Below are 13509 nucleotides of genomic sequence, written 5' to 3' on the forward strand. Positions count from 1 at the left end.
CCCACATACACCTATCCTTTTCTACATTTATTAACCCAATAAACAAAACAAAAAACAGGGATTTTCAATTCATGTTCCTAGTGTGTTTACATTCTATTTAACATGCGTGTGGTGATATCTGGAGACAAAGTGCTGCAGGCACTGGTGTAAATCAACAGCTGCATAGTCAAAGCTGTCAAAGGTGGGCAGGAGCAGTATACATTGCCTTTGGCCTTTCATCAACTTAAATGAGCTAAGCATGCATTTACTGTATATGTTTAGCCTCCACTGTATTCATGTGAGGCTGCTTACTATCTTCATCTGGAGGCAACCTGAATAATATTCTACTCCAGTCCTTCTCTTCATCCATGAATGATAGCATTGGTACCAGTATTTTTCTTCCCTTTTAATGTTTATATATAGATATAGATCTTTTTGTATGTTGGAAGTAATGAAAGAAGTCAGAGAAGTAAAAAGTGTGCGCCCCAGTCATAAAATCCTCGTGCGTGGCTGCCAGCCGAAGTGTTGGTCACACTGGACGGCGGTAGAGGCATTTGTACCAGCATCTGGTTCAAAAGTAGTCGAGCTGACTTTTGCCTCAGAGCTGAGAGTGTCAAGACAGCGAACAGAAATGAGTCACTCTGCTCTGTGTCACTTTGTCCTCAGTTTCCATCACCCTTCTCTATTTCCATTAGTTATTTTTGAAGTTCTGTGATTGTGAGACAAGATTGTTTTGTAGAAGTTCATATCCTGCCTTGATCTGTGTACAATTGACACAGCTAAAAAAAAAAAAAGATAAGTGCAATGATTCAACTTAGGGTCTTCTTGACTCGTGATTTGAATCATTAATGTTTAGGGGTCAGGCCTTATATAAACAATAAGACAGTTAGCAAAGACATTAAAACTTACCTCTAAGCCATCTTTCCCACAACAAACTAGCACAAAGTAAGATTGCGCCTGAGAGACTATTAAACTCAATAACCTTTATATCCACCTTGCTTAGGTATTTAAAATACTGTGCAGACATGCTCTGTGCACCACGTGAGCATTCATGAGGGGCTGTGAACAAAATTATACTTACTGTTTTGCAGCATTCAGCACTTCAGACACAACAGTCTTGCTGGGATTTTGACTTCAATTGTGAAAGCCTGTAACCTACAGTATGTTTATGTTGTGTGTAACCTGCAATATGTTTATGTTGTGTGTATCGCTCTATGATAGAAACTTACACTGAACCAGAAACTTGGCCAAGAATGGATTGACTGATTCTTATTCTCCCCCTGCACATATACTGCACAACAAGGATTATTCTAAATGTATTCTCATAGTAAACCTTAAATGAGTTCCCAGTGAGAGCGATCCTGAATTTATACAGTATATACAATACATACTCCATTATACATTCAAGTCTGTAGTGTGTGTGATTCAGAACGTAAGACTCACACTGAGCCAGTATGCCAGACAAAGCAGTCTTGAACTTGTCTTTGGCCTCCTCCATCTCCTTCTCATGCTGACTTTTTTCGGCCATCAGTCGGCGGATGTGGCTGTTGGAGGACTGGATCATGGAGTAGAAGTTGTTGGCGTTCCTGCGATTGACTTCGCCTCGTTCCAACCAGGTCAAGAGCACACGCACTGCGTCAGGAAACTTGCAGTCATCTGGCAAAGATGACAAAGGAGGAAGAGTGAGGTTCTATACAGGAAAAAACATCCTCCATGTTCAGTCCAATGACATTTAAGGTGTTGAAAGCAACAGCTGGCAAGATGAAAAAGGATTAATAACAATAATAAACCTTGCCAAAGTAAACATTTCAGCCATAATATAAATATAAATGAAATAAGGCTGTAAATTCAAAACCGTAGAAAGCAAGAGTTTTCATTTATCAAGTTGAAAGTAGACAAAGTAAAGTTAGAGTTAATATAAGCAGCAGAACACTGAGCAGGGATGAAAAATAAATAACACATAAATAAAAGGACAGGTGAACAAAGAGACAGCTGGGCTGTTGGAAGAAAAAACTGAACTGTCAACATCAAGGACCTCGATGACACCTGACAGATATGGACAAAAAAGGTAAAAAGACTGGAATGAAACCCTTTTTAGGCAGTCTCGGTAAAAATTTCCTCTGTGAGCTTCAAGTCATCAAAAGGAGGAACTGGGTTTGGAGTACTGGAATAAAACTGGCATTGGAAAAGGTTTAAACCCTTTTTTTTCCCCCTGTAGGTGGAAGATTCAGGGAAAGAGTAAACCTTAATCTGCAGCAAATAGCCAGGATGTGTGTTTTCATAACAGCAGCCCAAAGTGATCAGAAACAAATCTTTGGCCAAAACAGCACAATGTTAGAGTTCTTTACACCAGGGCCAAGAAGGAAGGACCGAAAAAGACGCACAGATGGTGGAGTGTGAGAAAGTCACAGCCATTTTTTTTATAAATCGGGCAACTGTGACTGAGACCTGGAAGTGTCATTGCTCATTAGTGAAACAAGTTTGTTCAGCCAGAAACTCAGTGGAAAGCGGAGAAGAGGGGAAAAGAGAGCAGAGGAGGGAAAATGGAAAGGATGAGCAGAGAAGAACAGAGAGTGCAAAGAGGAGAGTAGAGGAGAAAGGACAAGATAAGAGAAAGGAGCATGTGCTGAGGGGAGAGTAAACCGATATATCATGTTCAACAGCCTTTGTGTAACGTCTGCTGAAAATAAATTCTATGAATTTCTTAGCACATCAGAGAACTGCACTGTCAGTTTTACCAGCTGTAGTTAAGGACCATTCCTGTAAATCCTGGTTGCCCTGCAAGCATGCAAGCACACAAACACACACTCACACACACACACCCACCCACACACAACTGATCCATTACTCTAAATATTTAGTTTGTGGTTTGCATGAATTATGATAGCACCTCTCCATTTTCACTTCTGTTTGCTCATAAATGATGTGACAATTTGTGATATAAACGCTCTTAAGTTAATTAAACAAATGATTTGTTTCCGTATGGTTCAAGGTTTTACATTTTTATGCAGCTCTGTTCATTTGGTTTGTGTTATTATATCATGCACAAATTATATAGTACATGCTTTATACTTTGCCAGCATCCATGTCCACAAACCTTTGATCTTGTCTCCCAGCTGGCTACACTCATGCTCCGAGTAGTGGACGATGGGAGGAGGCGAGGGTGGCCGTAGACGGTCCTCCTCCATCTTGCGCCGGTGCCGCTCCTCTCTGGCCAGCATGCGCTGGTGACACTCCCACTCATAGAGGTCGTCTCTGGCCTGGGCGAAGTCCACGTGGAGACGACCAGTGTCTTTTTTGTCTGTGCTGGAGCCCAAACGGATACGGTAGCCTAGAGAGACGACAGTGGAGGGATTAAAAATGGAAACAAAAAGATATGTGAGGAGCTGGAGCACCAAAAAAAAAAAAAAAAGTAAATATGATGGGGGAAAAGCAGATGGGACACCAGGGAACTCGCCAATTAAAATGAGGTAATCTGTCTGCTCAGACAGTTTGATGAGATTTTCACAGTATGTTGTGTGTTCAGCAGGTGCTTAAATGCCCCTCATTTTTTTGAGACTTTTTTAAAAAACTGCATTTAGCTTTTTATTAGATATTTGACAGTAGAGAGCAATGTGTGGAAAGAGAGAAGAGGGTGACACGTGGCACAGATCCAAGACCGATTCAAACTGACAAAGTCATGGTTACGTGGTTTGTACCAGGATGCCTGAGTGCATCTAATTTTTTGACAGCTGTCAACTTCACACATCCCAATCACATGTGAGTTTCTTCAACTCTGCTTATTTCTCAGTGATTTAGCAAATATATATAATAATCACTCACTCAAAGCCTCACAAAAAATTAAAGAACAAAAATAAAACATTTTCAATTGGGAAAACCATGTGTCTTTTAAATGCAAATTAAAAACATGGCCAGGGGCATGAAGTTGATTCAAGTGAGCAGCAAGAAAGACAAGAGGGAGCAAGAGACACATGTAGAGACACGACAAAAGGTACGCAAATGAGTATTACTCATTACTTTGTGGGGTTTCTCCCTGAGCCAATAGTGAGACATTTTACATCACCTTCCAAAAATTGTATTTAGACCATTAGACAGAAAACAGAGTCAAACCACTGAACACGGTCTTTATTGAGGTCTAACTATCAACCGTCACTCTCTTTAACCTCGTCACTACTGATTTTGCTTGTTGGATTTCTACATTTCAGATGATAAGTGTTGCTGTAGGGTTTTGTTGACAGGAGGCCTGCATTCTTTTGTCAATACACAAGAGAGACTAAGGGAGACCAATTACCTCTTTAGTGGCACTGAAAGACCACAATATCCCTCATTACCCCCTCTTTTCCACACTACTTCCCTCTTATGCTAACTCCTCCTTACTCAATTTTCACTAATGGCTGGTTTGCGGATTTGAAGTGAAATCATGCCCATTTTGTGATTTAATTGGTTGAAATGATCAGAGTGTGTTCAGCATGTGTTTGGGTACATGTGTGTGAGTGTGTGCTCTAGCCAAACACCGTAATGATGCCCAGTTTGATTCACTGTGACCCAACACACCCCTCATCGCAAGAGAGGGGGGGGGGGGGGCAGTGGTGGATGCCAGCACAAACAGGAAAAGAAATGAGCATGAGTTTGGGGGTTTCTACTTCAGTCTGGCCTCTCTGCTTCAGGCTCCCAATCTACCACTACTTCAATATTTCATATGAGGAGATCTCGGTGTGCTGAGTGTGTGCCGTTGCTGGGGACTATGTTTGAACAGGGTGTGTATGTATGTGTGTGTGTGGGATATTATTTATAGGAAAGCTACACAGCTCTGTCATCTGGCTAATATATGGACCTCAGCTCCACATCTCACTGTAAGAATAGAGGCAGAAGAAATCACAGGATCTCTAATTCAAACTCATTCTTACACACACACACACACACACACACACACACACACACATACTTTCAAATGCATGAACACACACTTAATAATGCCGAGGATACTACTGAATTGGCTGCTGGGTTAAATGGGTTTTTAAAAGTAGGAATATATGGCCTGCAGTTTGCATGGAGAGATTTAAGACGACCGGGCTCTAGAGGCTGCTGTGAAAATGAAGATAAGATAAGAAACCATAAGCTGGTGTTACATGGTTAGTAGCTATGCTTTTTTGTACTTAATGGTCATTTATTTCATTTGTTATGTGAGCCTCTAGTAGGCTGTAGTTGAACTCATTCCTCGACCATGTCTGGTGTCTTAACTGATTTTTCTAATGGTTAACCCAGAACAGTTGTGAAGTGAGAGGAGTCACTGTTTCTGGAAGTATTCTTCTTCCCTGCTGTGACGTTCCATTTTAAAATTCTCTTTTAGTCTTCTGAATGGTTTAATGATCATATAGGCTTTGGTATGGCTGCCAGTTTTAATTATTTCAACACTGTTTATAAGAAATAATATTTTTTGTGTAAGTTTGGTATGACAGATGGCTCTGAATAATACAATACCCATGAGTCTCGATCAGTATTGCTATGGAGAGGAGAAAGCTGTAGCGAATGCAAAATACTTTATTGTTGCTGCTTTGAACAAAACACGCACGTCATAGTTTCTTACTGAAATGCACCTTGTGAGTCATAGTAACCTTCTCTGTATCTATTCTGTTTTTAAAAACGCATTCTTGTACCTTCAGCTTGTTATCAAGGAACCTATATTTTCTTTTCTTCAGTTAACCTTGTACTGGTGATTTTAACCGAGAGAGTTCAATGTCCATTCAAGCCGTAAAAGTTCTCCAACCGTGTGTCATGAAATGAAACTGTTACTTTCAGATCCAGGGGTGCTGGAAATAGCTTCTTCACCTCTATGTATTCTTGCTTGACATTCATCTAAGTGGCAATTCAACTGACCGAAATACGCTTCACACATAAGCACTTACAAAATGATTGAAGGTTTTATGATTGCAACAGCTTACCAGACAGGAAGAGAGCCTTGTCCACAGTGAACTCCTCGGCAAATCTGATATGGCAAAAGTTCTTCTTGCTTTTGCGGATGGCGGTGATATCACCGCACTGTCCGAAGACCTCCATGATAAGCTGCTCGTTCGCATTCTCTGGCAGACCGCCGACAAACACCGTCTTACACCCTGGAGGGCGTTCTCTTGTGGCTGGAGGGGGAAGGTCTGTACAAAAGTAGTGGAGCAAAGGAGATGAAATAAAGTTAGGTGTTGAGCACATTATGGCTGGACTGACAGATAGATGAATAATAGATGAATAACCAAAGCAACCAGTGAAGCTAAATTTAGAGAATGAATTATGCTCTTTGAAAAGCTGAAAACAATATGTCCCATAGCAGGAACATCCTGTTATGATTAAATCGTAGCTGGAAATCATTGGTGCAGACCTGAGGAGAATTTCTGATTTCCTGTCTTTTGTTTTTACTCAAAATGAAATACGTATGCCTGTATGTCAATAAAAGAGACTCTAAATAATAACAAAGTTATGCTATCTAAAAAGGAGGAGAGAAAGAAGCAGCTGCAGAATTGTAGCTCCAATCCAAAAATACTATATTCATTTAATTCTTACTTTAAACACCAATATTTGAATAGCACAGATTCAATTAAGAACAAAAGCCTGGGTATGTCAAGACATTAAACAAACAAAGTAGTAAACAGAACTAGATAATAGAAAATAGGCAAATAGCTTTACATTTACAAGCCAAAGCACCATAAGGACACCCGTACAAACAGGAGCTGACAGATCCATTAAGACATTTAATGCAAACAGCACACTCCAAAAACCTGCGGAAAAAATACAAAATTAAACCATTTTGTCACCTAAATATAGGCCTGTATTATAAGGCATCCAATCCCAACATAATAGCAGATGAAAATCAATGCAAATACATAATATTCACAAAGCACAAATGTCAAATCACAAGAGGAGCCTGGGGTCAAATTCCAGATTGAGGCTGAGAAGAATAAAGGGTCAGGTCACAAAGGATTTAAAAGAAGAATAAATCTGTATAAAATGCGATTTAAGACTTTGAAAAACAAACCGCGTTCTGGTACTTGATGCAGCAAAATTCAATTAAGTCATATTTAAAACATAGCACTTATGACCTAAAAAGTGATAAAGCTCAATGCATGAATAATAATAACTTGGAGCAATGTGTTCAGGTCGTTTTTTGTTAGATAAATGTTAATATCAAACCATTCCATGCATGAAAATGAAATCCTTTTGGCCATAAAGTGATTGCAAATCCTCTCCCTGCATTGTAGAAATCACTTATTCAACACAGAAGAGTGTTGATTGATCTAATCTCCAATAGATCAGGCTTCTCATCCATGATGAATGTGATTAGTGTGGTCTGTGAGGAGTGAACCAGCTAATCAGTGGAACACTGTGGATGCTGTATTTCTGGATGTCTGCGACAAAGGCCTCGCATTCACTCTTATCAACAACTCCACTGTAGACATTGATACTCTGAGAAGAACTGGGATTGGCCTTGGTTGGATACCTGAAGAGTACAACGAGGGTCTGGTTGATCAACTCCAAGTGGAGGAATTGAATTATTGTGGAGTCTTATTCAAGTGTGACAGATTTGAAGACTAAGTATTGGTTTGGTGCGTACTTTGCATCAGACTGTGGTCCTGAACAAAGCGATAAACAAAAACTCTAAATTATCTGCTTCATTTTAATTCCAACCCTCACCTTTAGTCACAGGCTTCTCAGTAGAGTGGCTGGTCTCATTCTACATTATAAAACAAGGAGCTCAGTTATTTGGGAAGATCTTGGTATTGAGCTGCAGCACCTTCACGTTAGAGGAGCTAGCTGATGTGGTTTGGCTACCTGTTAAGGATGCCTTCTAATAATATAATATTAAATAAAGCAAAAAACTGGAATATGTACAAAAAGAAGAGGAGTTAGGTAGATATCAAGCAGTGAAAACATAAAAATCCGAAGTTAGAGTTTCCTTCTGGCAAAAAAATTTCATTAACTCATAATCCTCCTGCTGTCAAAGCTCCTTGTACTGTAAGGCTCTACTGCAAAGACTTGCAACAAAACCTTCCAGCTAAGAGCAAACCAGCACTCTCTTACATACACAGACTACCACTATACGAGTATATATATATGAGATGGACAGAAAAAGTAAAGGTGGTGCTGAAAAAGCTTGCGATAGCAAGAAAAACCTTTGTTGGCAGGTGCGACAGAGAGTTCCAAATTAAATGACCTTTTCGGTCCACAAGTGGCTGATGGTGGTGATGGTGACGATGGGGAGAGCAGTGAGGATAGAAAAAGGGAGCATTGCAGCAGAAGTCAAATGTTTTATGTTGTAACTAAAAAAGTTTTTAAATTGTCATAGAAAGTTTGTGGTATTTTGTTACTTTGGCTGCAATCAGATAACTTGTAATTCGCTAACAGGAGTTTGCAGGAGTGAGATAATTTTGTGATCCTCTCAGCTACCTGCTGTGCTACCGAATCCCACTGTTAGGGACATTTTATGCAAATGTGCTATATACAAGATCTAGATGAACTATTCATGATTTCCTGATTGAATTACAATAAATACATGATATCACACAATATATTACTGTATTTGTGAATCTTCCCACTGATTGCATTTTTATGCAAATTAATCAAGCAGGTGAACCTGAGGCAGAGAAGCACAGAGAGAGGATGGAGGGCAGCTTTTGCAGGATATGTGTGAGCATGCTGCTGGCAGACAGAACTTAAAAACAATTTTTTTTGTTCAATTCTAACCCGATGCCTGTGTCTCTCTGAGTAATTGAGAAAGAAACTTCAAGGTTGATTATTTTAAAATGCAGACGGAAAACCTGAGGAGAGAGAGAAGGAGAGTGTGGATGCCAGGTCCAGAGCAGAAAAAAAACAGAGAAATAAACATGAGGGAGAGAATGCAGAAGGTTCAAAAACTGCATTATAAAGACTATATGGTGATTCCAATAACTTGTCCAACATATATAAATATTAGAAACACCTGAAAATATAATAGTTACAAACTACAGCCTCAAAAAATACCACAGTTGAATCTGACAGTGTGGACAACAGCTAAAAGCTATAGGTTTTTCAACACTAATATTTATTACAGGACTGAACAGATTGGATTGCATTATAGTTTTTCTTTTTTTCTGGACACTCAGTGAGGGTATGTTTTGGATCTTGGGAAATTAGCATAATGTATTTTGAGACATTATAACTAATAAGCTGGTGGATGTGCTTTTATTTTGAGACATCACTATAAACGGAGGCTGCTGTAAAGTAAATACGCCTGCTGATTCTCAGTCCAGCCCTGTCTGACAGGACTGCTGTGTGTGGCCACCCACTGGTCTGCTACACAGGTCATCACCATCCATCACCTTGACTGGCTAAACTCATTTTTATGGTCTGAGGGCTGCTAAAGGGAGGAGGCTTCAACCCTTGAAGGACTGTTACTCAGAAGATAAACTACATTTAGACACAATCAAGTAAACACATTTAGTGCACTCATGTCATGCATGAACCTGCGCACGTGGAGATTTATCACTTGTAAAAACTGACATTATCAGTACACTCACACACTAGGACCCCCCTGTCTTAGAGACTGCTTTCTGCATGAGTACATTTATCTACAGAGGGACAATTTTACTGAAAATACTCCACCTGACTATCAAAGAGAGACCACTGTTCCAAAGTATTTACAAACCATTAAAAAAAAAGGTACTATTACGCTTCAGCACTAATAGATGAGTGGGAGAAAATGGCGGGAGAGTGGGTGGAAGAGGGGTCAAGACTGAATGGGGAAGGTTTGACTGCAGAAAAGAGAGAAGGAAGCGACAAGAAAAGAGCTTGATGAGGATGTACACTGACGGTAAGGTTATTCACACTGAGGAGATGGAGGAAGTGGGAGAGCGCTCGGGAGCTGGGGGAGGGCCGCAGGGTTGTTGCTGCTCAGCTAAAAGGTCAGTCAGAGCGGATGCTGCACGTGGTGTCAGGTTGAGTGTGTGCAGCTAGAGGGTAATGACTGCTTGTGATGGACACCATATGCAACCTTGTTGCATAGATCCAACACTTTCCCTGTGATATTAGCTAAAAGCCTGAATGCAGGTATTATCAACACTTTGTTTCCCTTTGTTCTTCACAGTGTAGAACTCTCCAGACTGTGTATCATCTGCATTCTTAATACATCTACCATGTAGTAGACTGTTGTATCATTGATATAACAGTCATTTTCAGTAATACTACATTTCCACACAGAGGAATTTGTGAACATTTTTCATATGCCATTACAGTTTTATGTAGGCTCCATCTAGTTTGCACCATGAAATAATGATATGCCTCTATCATCAGTGACTACATTTACATGCACACTAATATTCCATTATTATTCCAAATATGAAAATATTCCGAATTTGATATGGGTCATGTAAACAGCATGTTCTATTTGGATATTCTGAGTTAGGCCTTATTCTGAGTGTAGCATTTCCCAATTAAGACATGTGGGATATGCTTCAGCATTCAGAATATGCATCTAAATTGAAGTTTTTACCACAGTTTTTACCACAGCACTCGGCCTCTTGCCCGTTTATGGTCAGCTTTGTGTGTTGTAAACAAACCAACTGGCCAACAATTTGCAAGGCTGGGATAGAGATGCATGATGGGCTGGTTGTGTAACGCACCCCTGCACAGGCAAAATGACATATGCTGGAGCAGGAAGGCAGACAGAGGAGAGGAATGAGAGGAGAGTGGAGAGCTGTTCAGGGCGTGCTGGAAAAACGGAGCGGACATTCTCCACAACGGGGACGGAGGGGATTGGTTATTATCCTGACATTTAGCCATGGACTGACGGTGATGACTCGGTGTGATGCACCAAAAACACTCAGCAGTGTAGTAAACATCATGGGACAACCTAGGTACTGGATGTGCCTGTAACTATAAATTTACAATATCAGTCATATCAATATCACTTATATATATCAGGCAGCAGCTCACTAATGTTTTTCACCTCGCTGGTTTACTTCCCTGCCTGCGGAGATCTTGTGATTCCTGTTCCCATTGAAGCAGAGAGAAACCCTGAAAACCCTCTGCATGTAAACGGGAATATTAGTGGAATATTCATTTTTATTAGCCATGTAAACAGCTTATTAGGAAAACTGTCTTTTTCGAAATAAGGGCAAAAACCAGAATATTTTGCACATGTAAATGTAGTCAGTGTTCCCCTCCCATTCCCTCGCCGGCCCTGTCATACTGTGAGGCAATGCAGCCTTTGTGCAAGAGATGCTAAAAAGATAATTTTCTCAACAATAAAACTCACTTCCAGCCATATTTTACATCTTTTGTGATGTGAAAGGCTGCTTAAGAAGTTGATATAACTAGTAACCTGCCTAACAGCTGATTTCATAAAATCTGAAAATAATTAATGATAATCATAATAGAATTTAGCAGATAGCAGTGCTTATTTGATAAACAGATTAAGTGTTTATGTAGGTTTTATTCCTAAGGGTGCAAAAAGCTCAACAAGGCATTCTTTCCATCTGTCCATTTTCTGCAGCTTTCTGCAGGTCCAGGTTACGGTGGCTGCAGAGGTCCCCAGACATATCCCAGATGCCCTTCACTCCAGCCATGTCCTCCAGCTCCTTGAGGAGGATCCCGAGTCATTTTCATGTCTAGGTGGGATACATAATCCCTAAAGCATTTTCAGAATCTGCCTCAGAGTCTCCTTCCAGTTAGACGTGCCTAGAATACCTTCACAGGGAGGCATCCAGGGCACATTCTGAGCAGATAACTGATCCACCTTGACTGCCTCTTTTCAATGTAAAAGAGTCCTTCAGGACATCCCAGCTTTTCATCCCATTAACATGAACCCAGACACCAGCCCAAAAAAAAAAAACTGCTTGCATTCTTGATCTCAGTCTTTCAGTCACTACTCACAAATCATAACCCTCAATCAGGCATGTGATTGGCAAAGGACAAAAGAAGCAGGGCTGAAGCACTGGGGTTACTTAACCATATAAATCATTTATTAAGTATGTATTGATAGATTCAGGTTCCCAAATCTGACAATTTACTGCTTTTCTGTTGTGTTAAATCATCATAAATTATATATTTTGGGTTCTTTCTTTCTTTCTTTCTGTCAGTCAGACAAAACAACCAGATCAGGACAGTTTTCTGACATTTTACAGATGATTAATTGTCAGATTAATCAATGATGATAATCTTTTGTCCCAGCTCTAATCAGATTAGGATTATATTCTTGATTAAATTATTAGTTGTTCTGTCTGTGCAGTGACAGAAATCAGCTAAAAATGTCCATCTCACTTTTCTAAGAGTCTAAAATGATGTTTGAATGTTTTATTTTGTCTGACCAACAGTGCAAAACTCAAGTAATCTGTTTATGATATAAAAACAGAAAGAAGCATCAGACAAACTGGAGAAGCTAGAATCTGCAAACTTTAGGGATTTTTGCTTGGAAAATAACTTGAACGATTAACTGATAAATAGTTGCCGACTACAACTACAAATAATTGCTACATTTTACAGACTTGTATTTCTCCAGCAGAGTTTTTGACAGGTTTACAGGATGATTTACGAGCACACACTTACTGATCACCATTTGAAATGCTCAAAATCTCAAACTTTAAGACCATAAATAACTAATTTGAGACAAATAGACAAACTATTTGTACCCAGGTTCAGTGTAAACTCTGACTTATCGATCTCACTGTTTAGAAGCAGAAAAATAACTTTGTTCCAGTCTGAATTCTTTCTATCTGCAACATCTGTTAGTGTGGAGGTTTAAACTCATGTCCTCTCACACTGTTGGTGATTAACACCGGGATCACAAACCACATGAAAACTGAACTTTCAGCTCCATCAGAGAAAACTTTGCTGAGTTCAGACTGTTTACTTATGGCAAGCTACACTCACAGATAACTGGGCCTCCTACCTGCCTGTTAAACAGCAGACAAACCATAAACCTTGTCTAGACCGTCTGGAACTGAGTGGAGTCCTGCGGGGATCAACAGATGTGAAGTCTGGTGGCTGCTTGCTCGGCCTGCATGCTGTTGCTGCAGTTCCGTGGCTAACAAGTGGAGCTAACTGCTAACAGCCACCGCTACAACCAACAAACTCCACATGTCCATTCAATAGCTCCACCATCCATAGTCAGACATGCATGACTGCTTATTTACTGCCCAATCACAGCTAAAAACTTGCTTACGCTGCTCCGGTGTGAGTGTTTTGCAGGCTAGCGAAACATCCTGGTGCCGACTATTTCCTGGCGTTTACCAACCTGTTGGCGCTCCAAGCTCATAGAAATCATGATCCAAAATTTGCCTTGTGAGTGTCTACCTCACTGGCAGCCACAGCTAGAGCAGAAAGATGTACATCATACTAAATGACCAAAGTAATAGGTCATTGGCACAGTTTGAGTTTTTAATGTTCACCTCATACCTCCTTGTTACGTGCTTGGTGGACGCACAACACTTGTAGCAAGCAGAATGCTCTTTCAGGATCTTCTTCCTGTTTTCCAGTGGCATTTCTCTGAGACCCCTACATTTCTTTATC

At 40.2% G+C, this 13509-nt stretch overlaps 1 protein-coding gene across 8 annotated transcripts in view; it reads right to left on the minus strand.

The window, feature by feature from the left end:
* enox2 (ecto-NOX disulfide-thiol exchanger 2) overlaps positions 1 to 13509 on the minus strand; it is a 187776-nt gene that overhangs the window by 24237 nt on the left and 150030 nt on the right. For all 8 annotated transcript variants that reach the window (XM_067599749.1, XM_067599756.1, XM_067599748.1 and 5 more), the window contains 3 exons: positions 5922 to 6128; positions 3077 to 3310; positions 1423 to 1635 (listed from right to left, as the gene is read on the minus strand). In XM_067599749.1, coding sequence (XP_067455850.1) covers positions 1423 to 1635; positions 3077 to 3310; positions 5922 to 6128 — 654 coding nt within the window. The remainder of the gene's footprint in view (positions 1 to 1422; positions 1636 to 3076; positions 3311 to 5921; positions 6129 to 13509) is intronic.

Source organism: Thunnus thynnus, chromosome 9 (genome assembly GCF_963924715.1).
Source record: "Thunnus thynnus chromosome 9, fThuThy2.1, whole genome shotgun sequence".
Classification (NCBI taxonomy): Eukaryota; Metazoa; Chordata; class Actinopteri; order Scombriformes; family Scombridae; genus Thunnus; species Thunnus thynnus.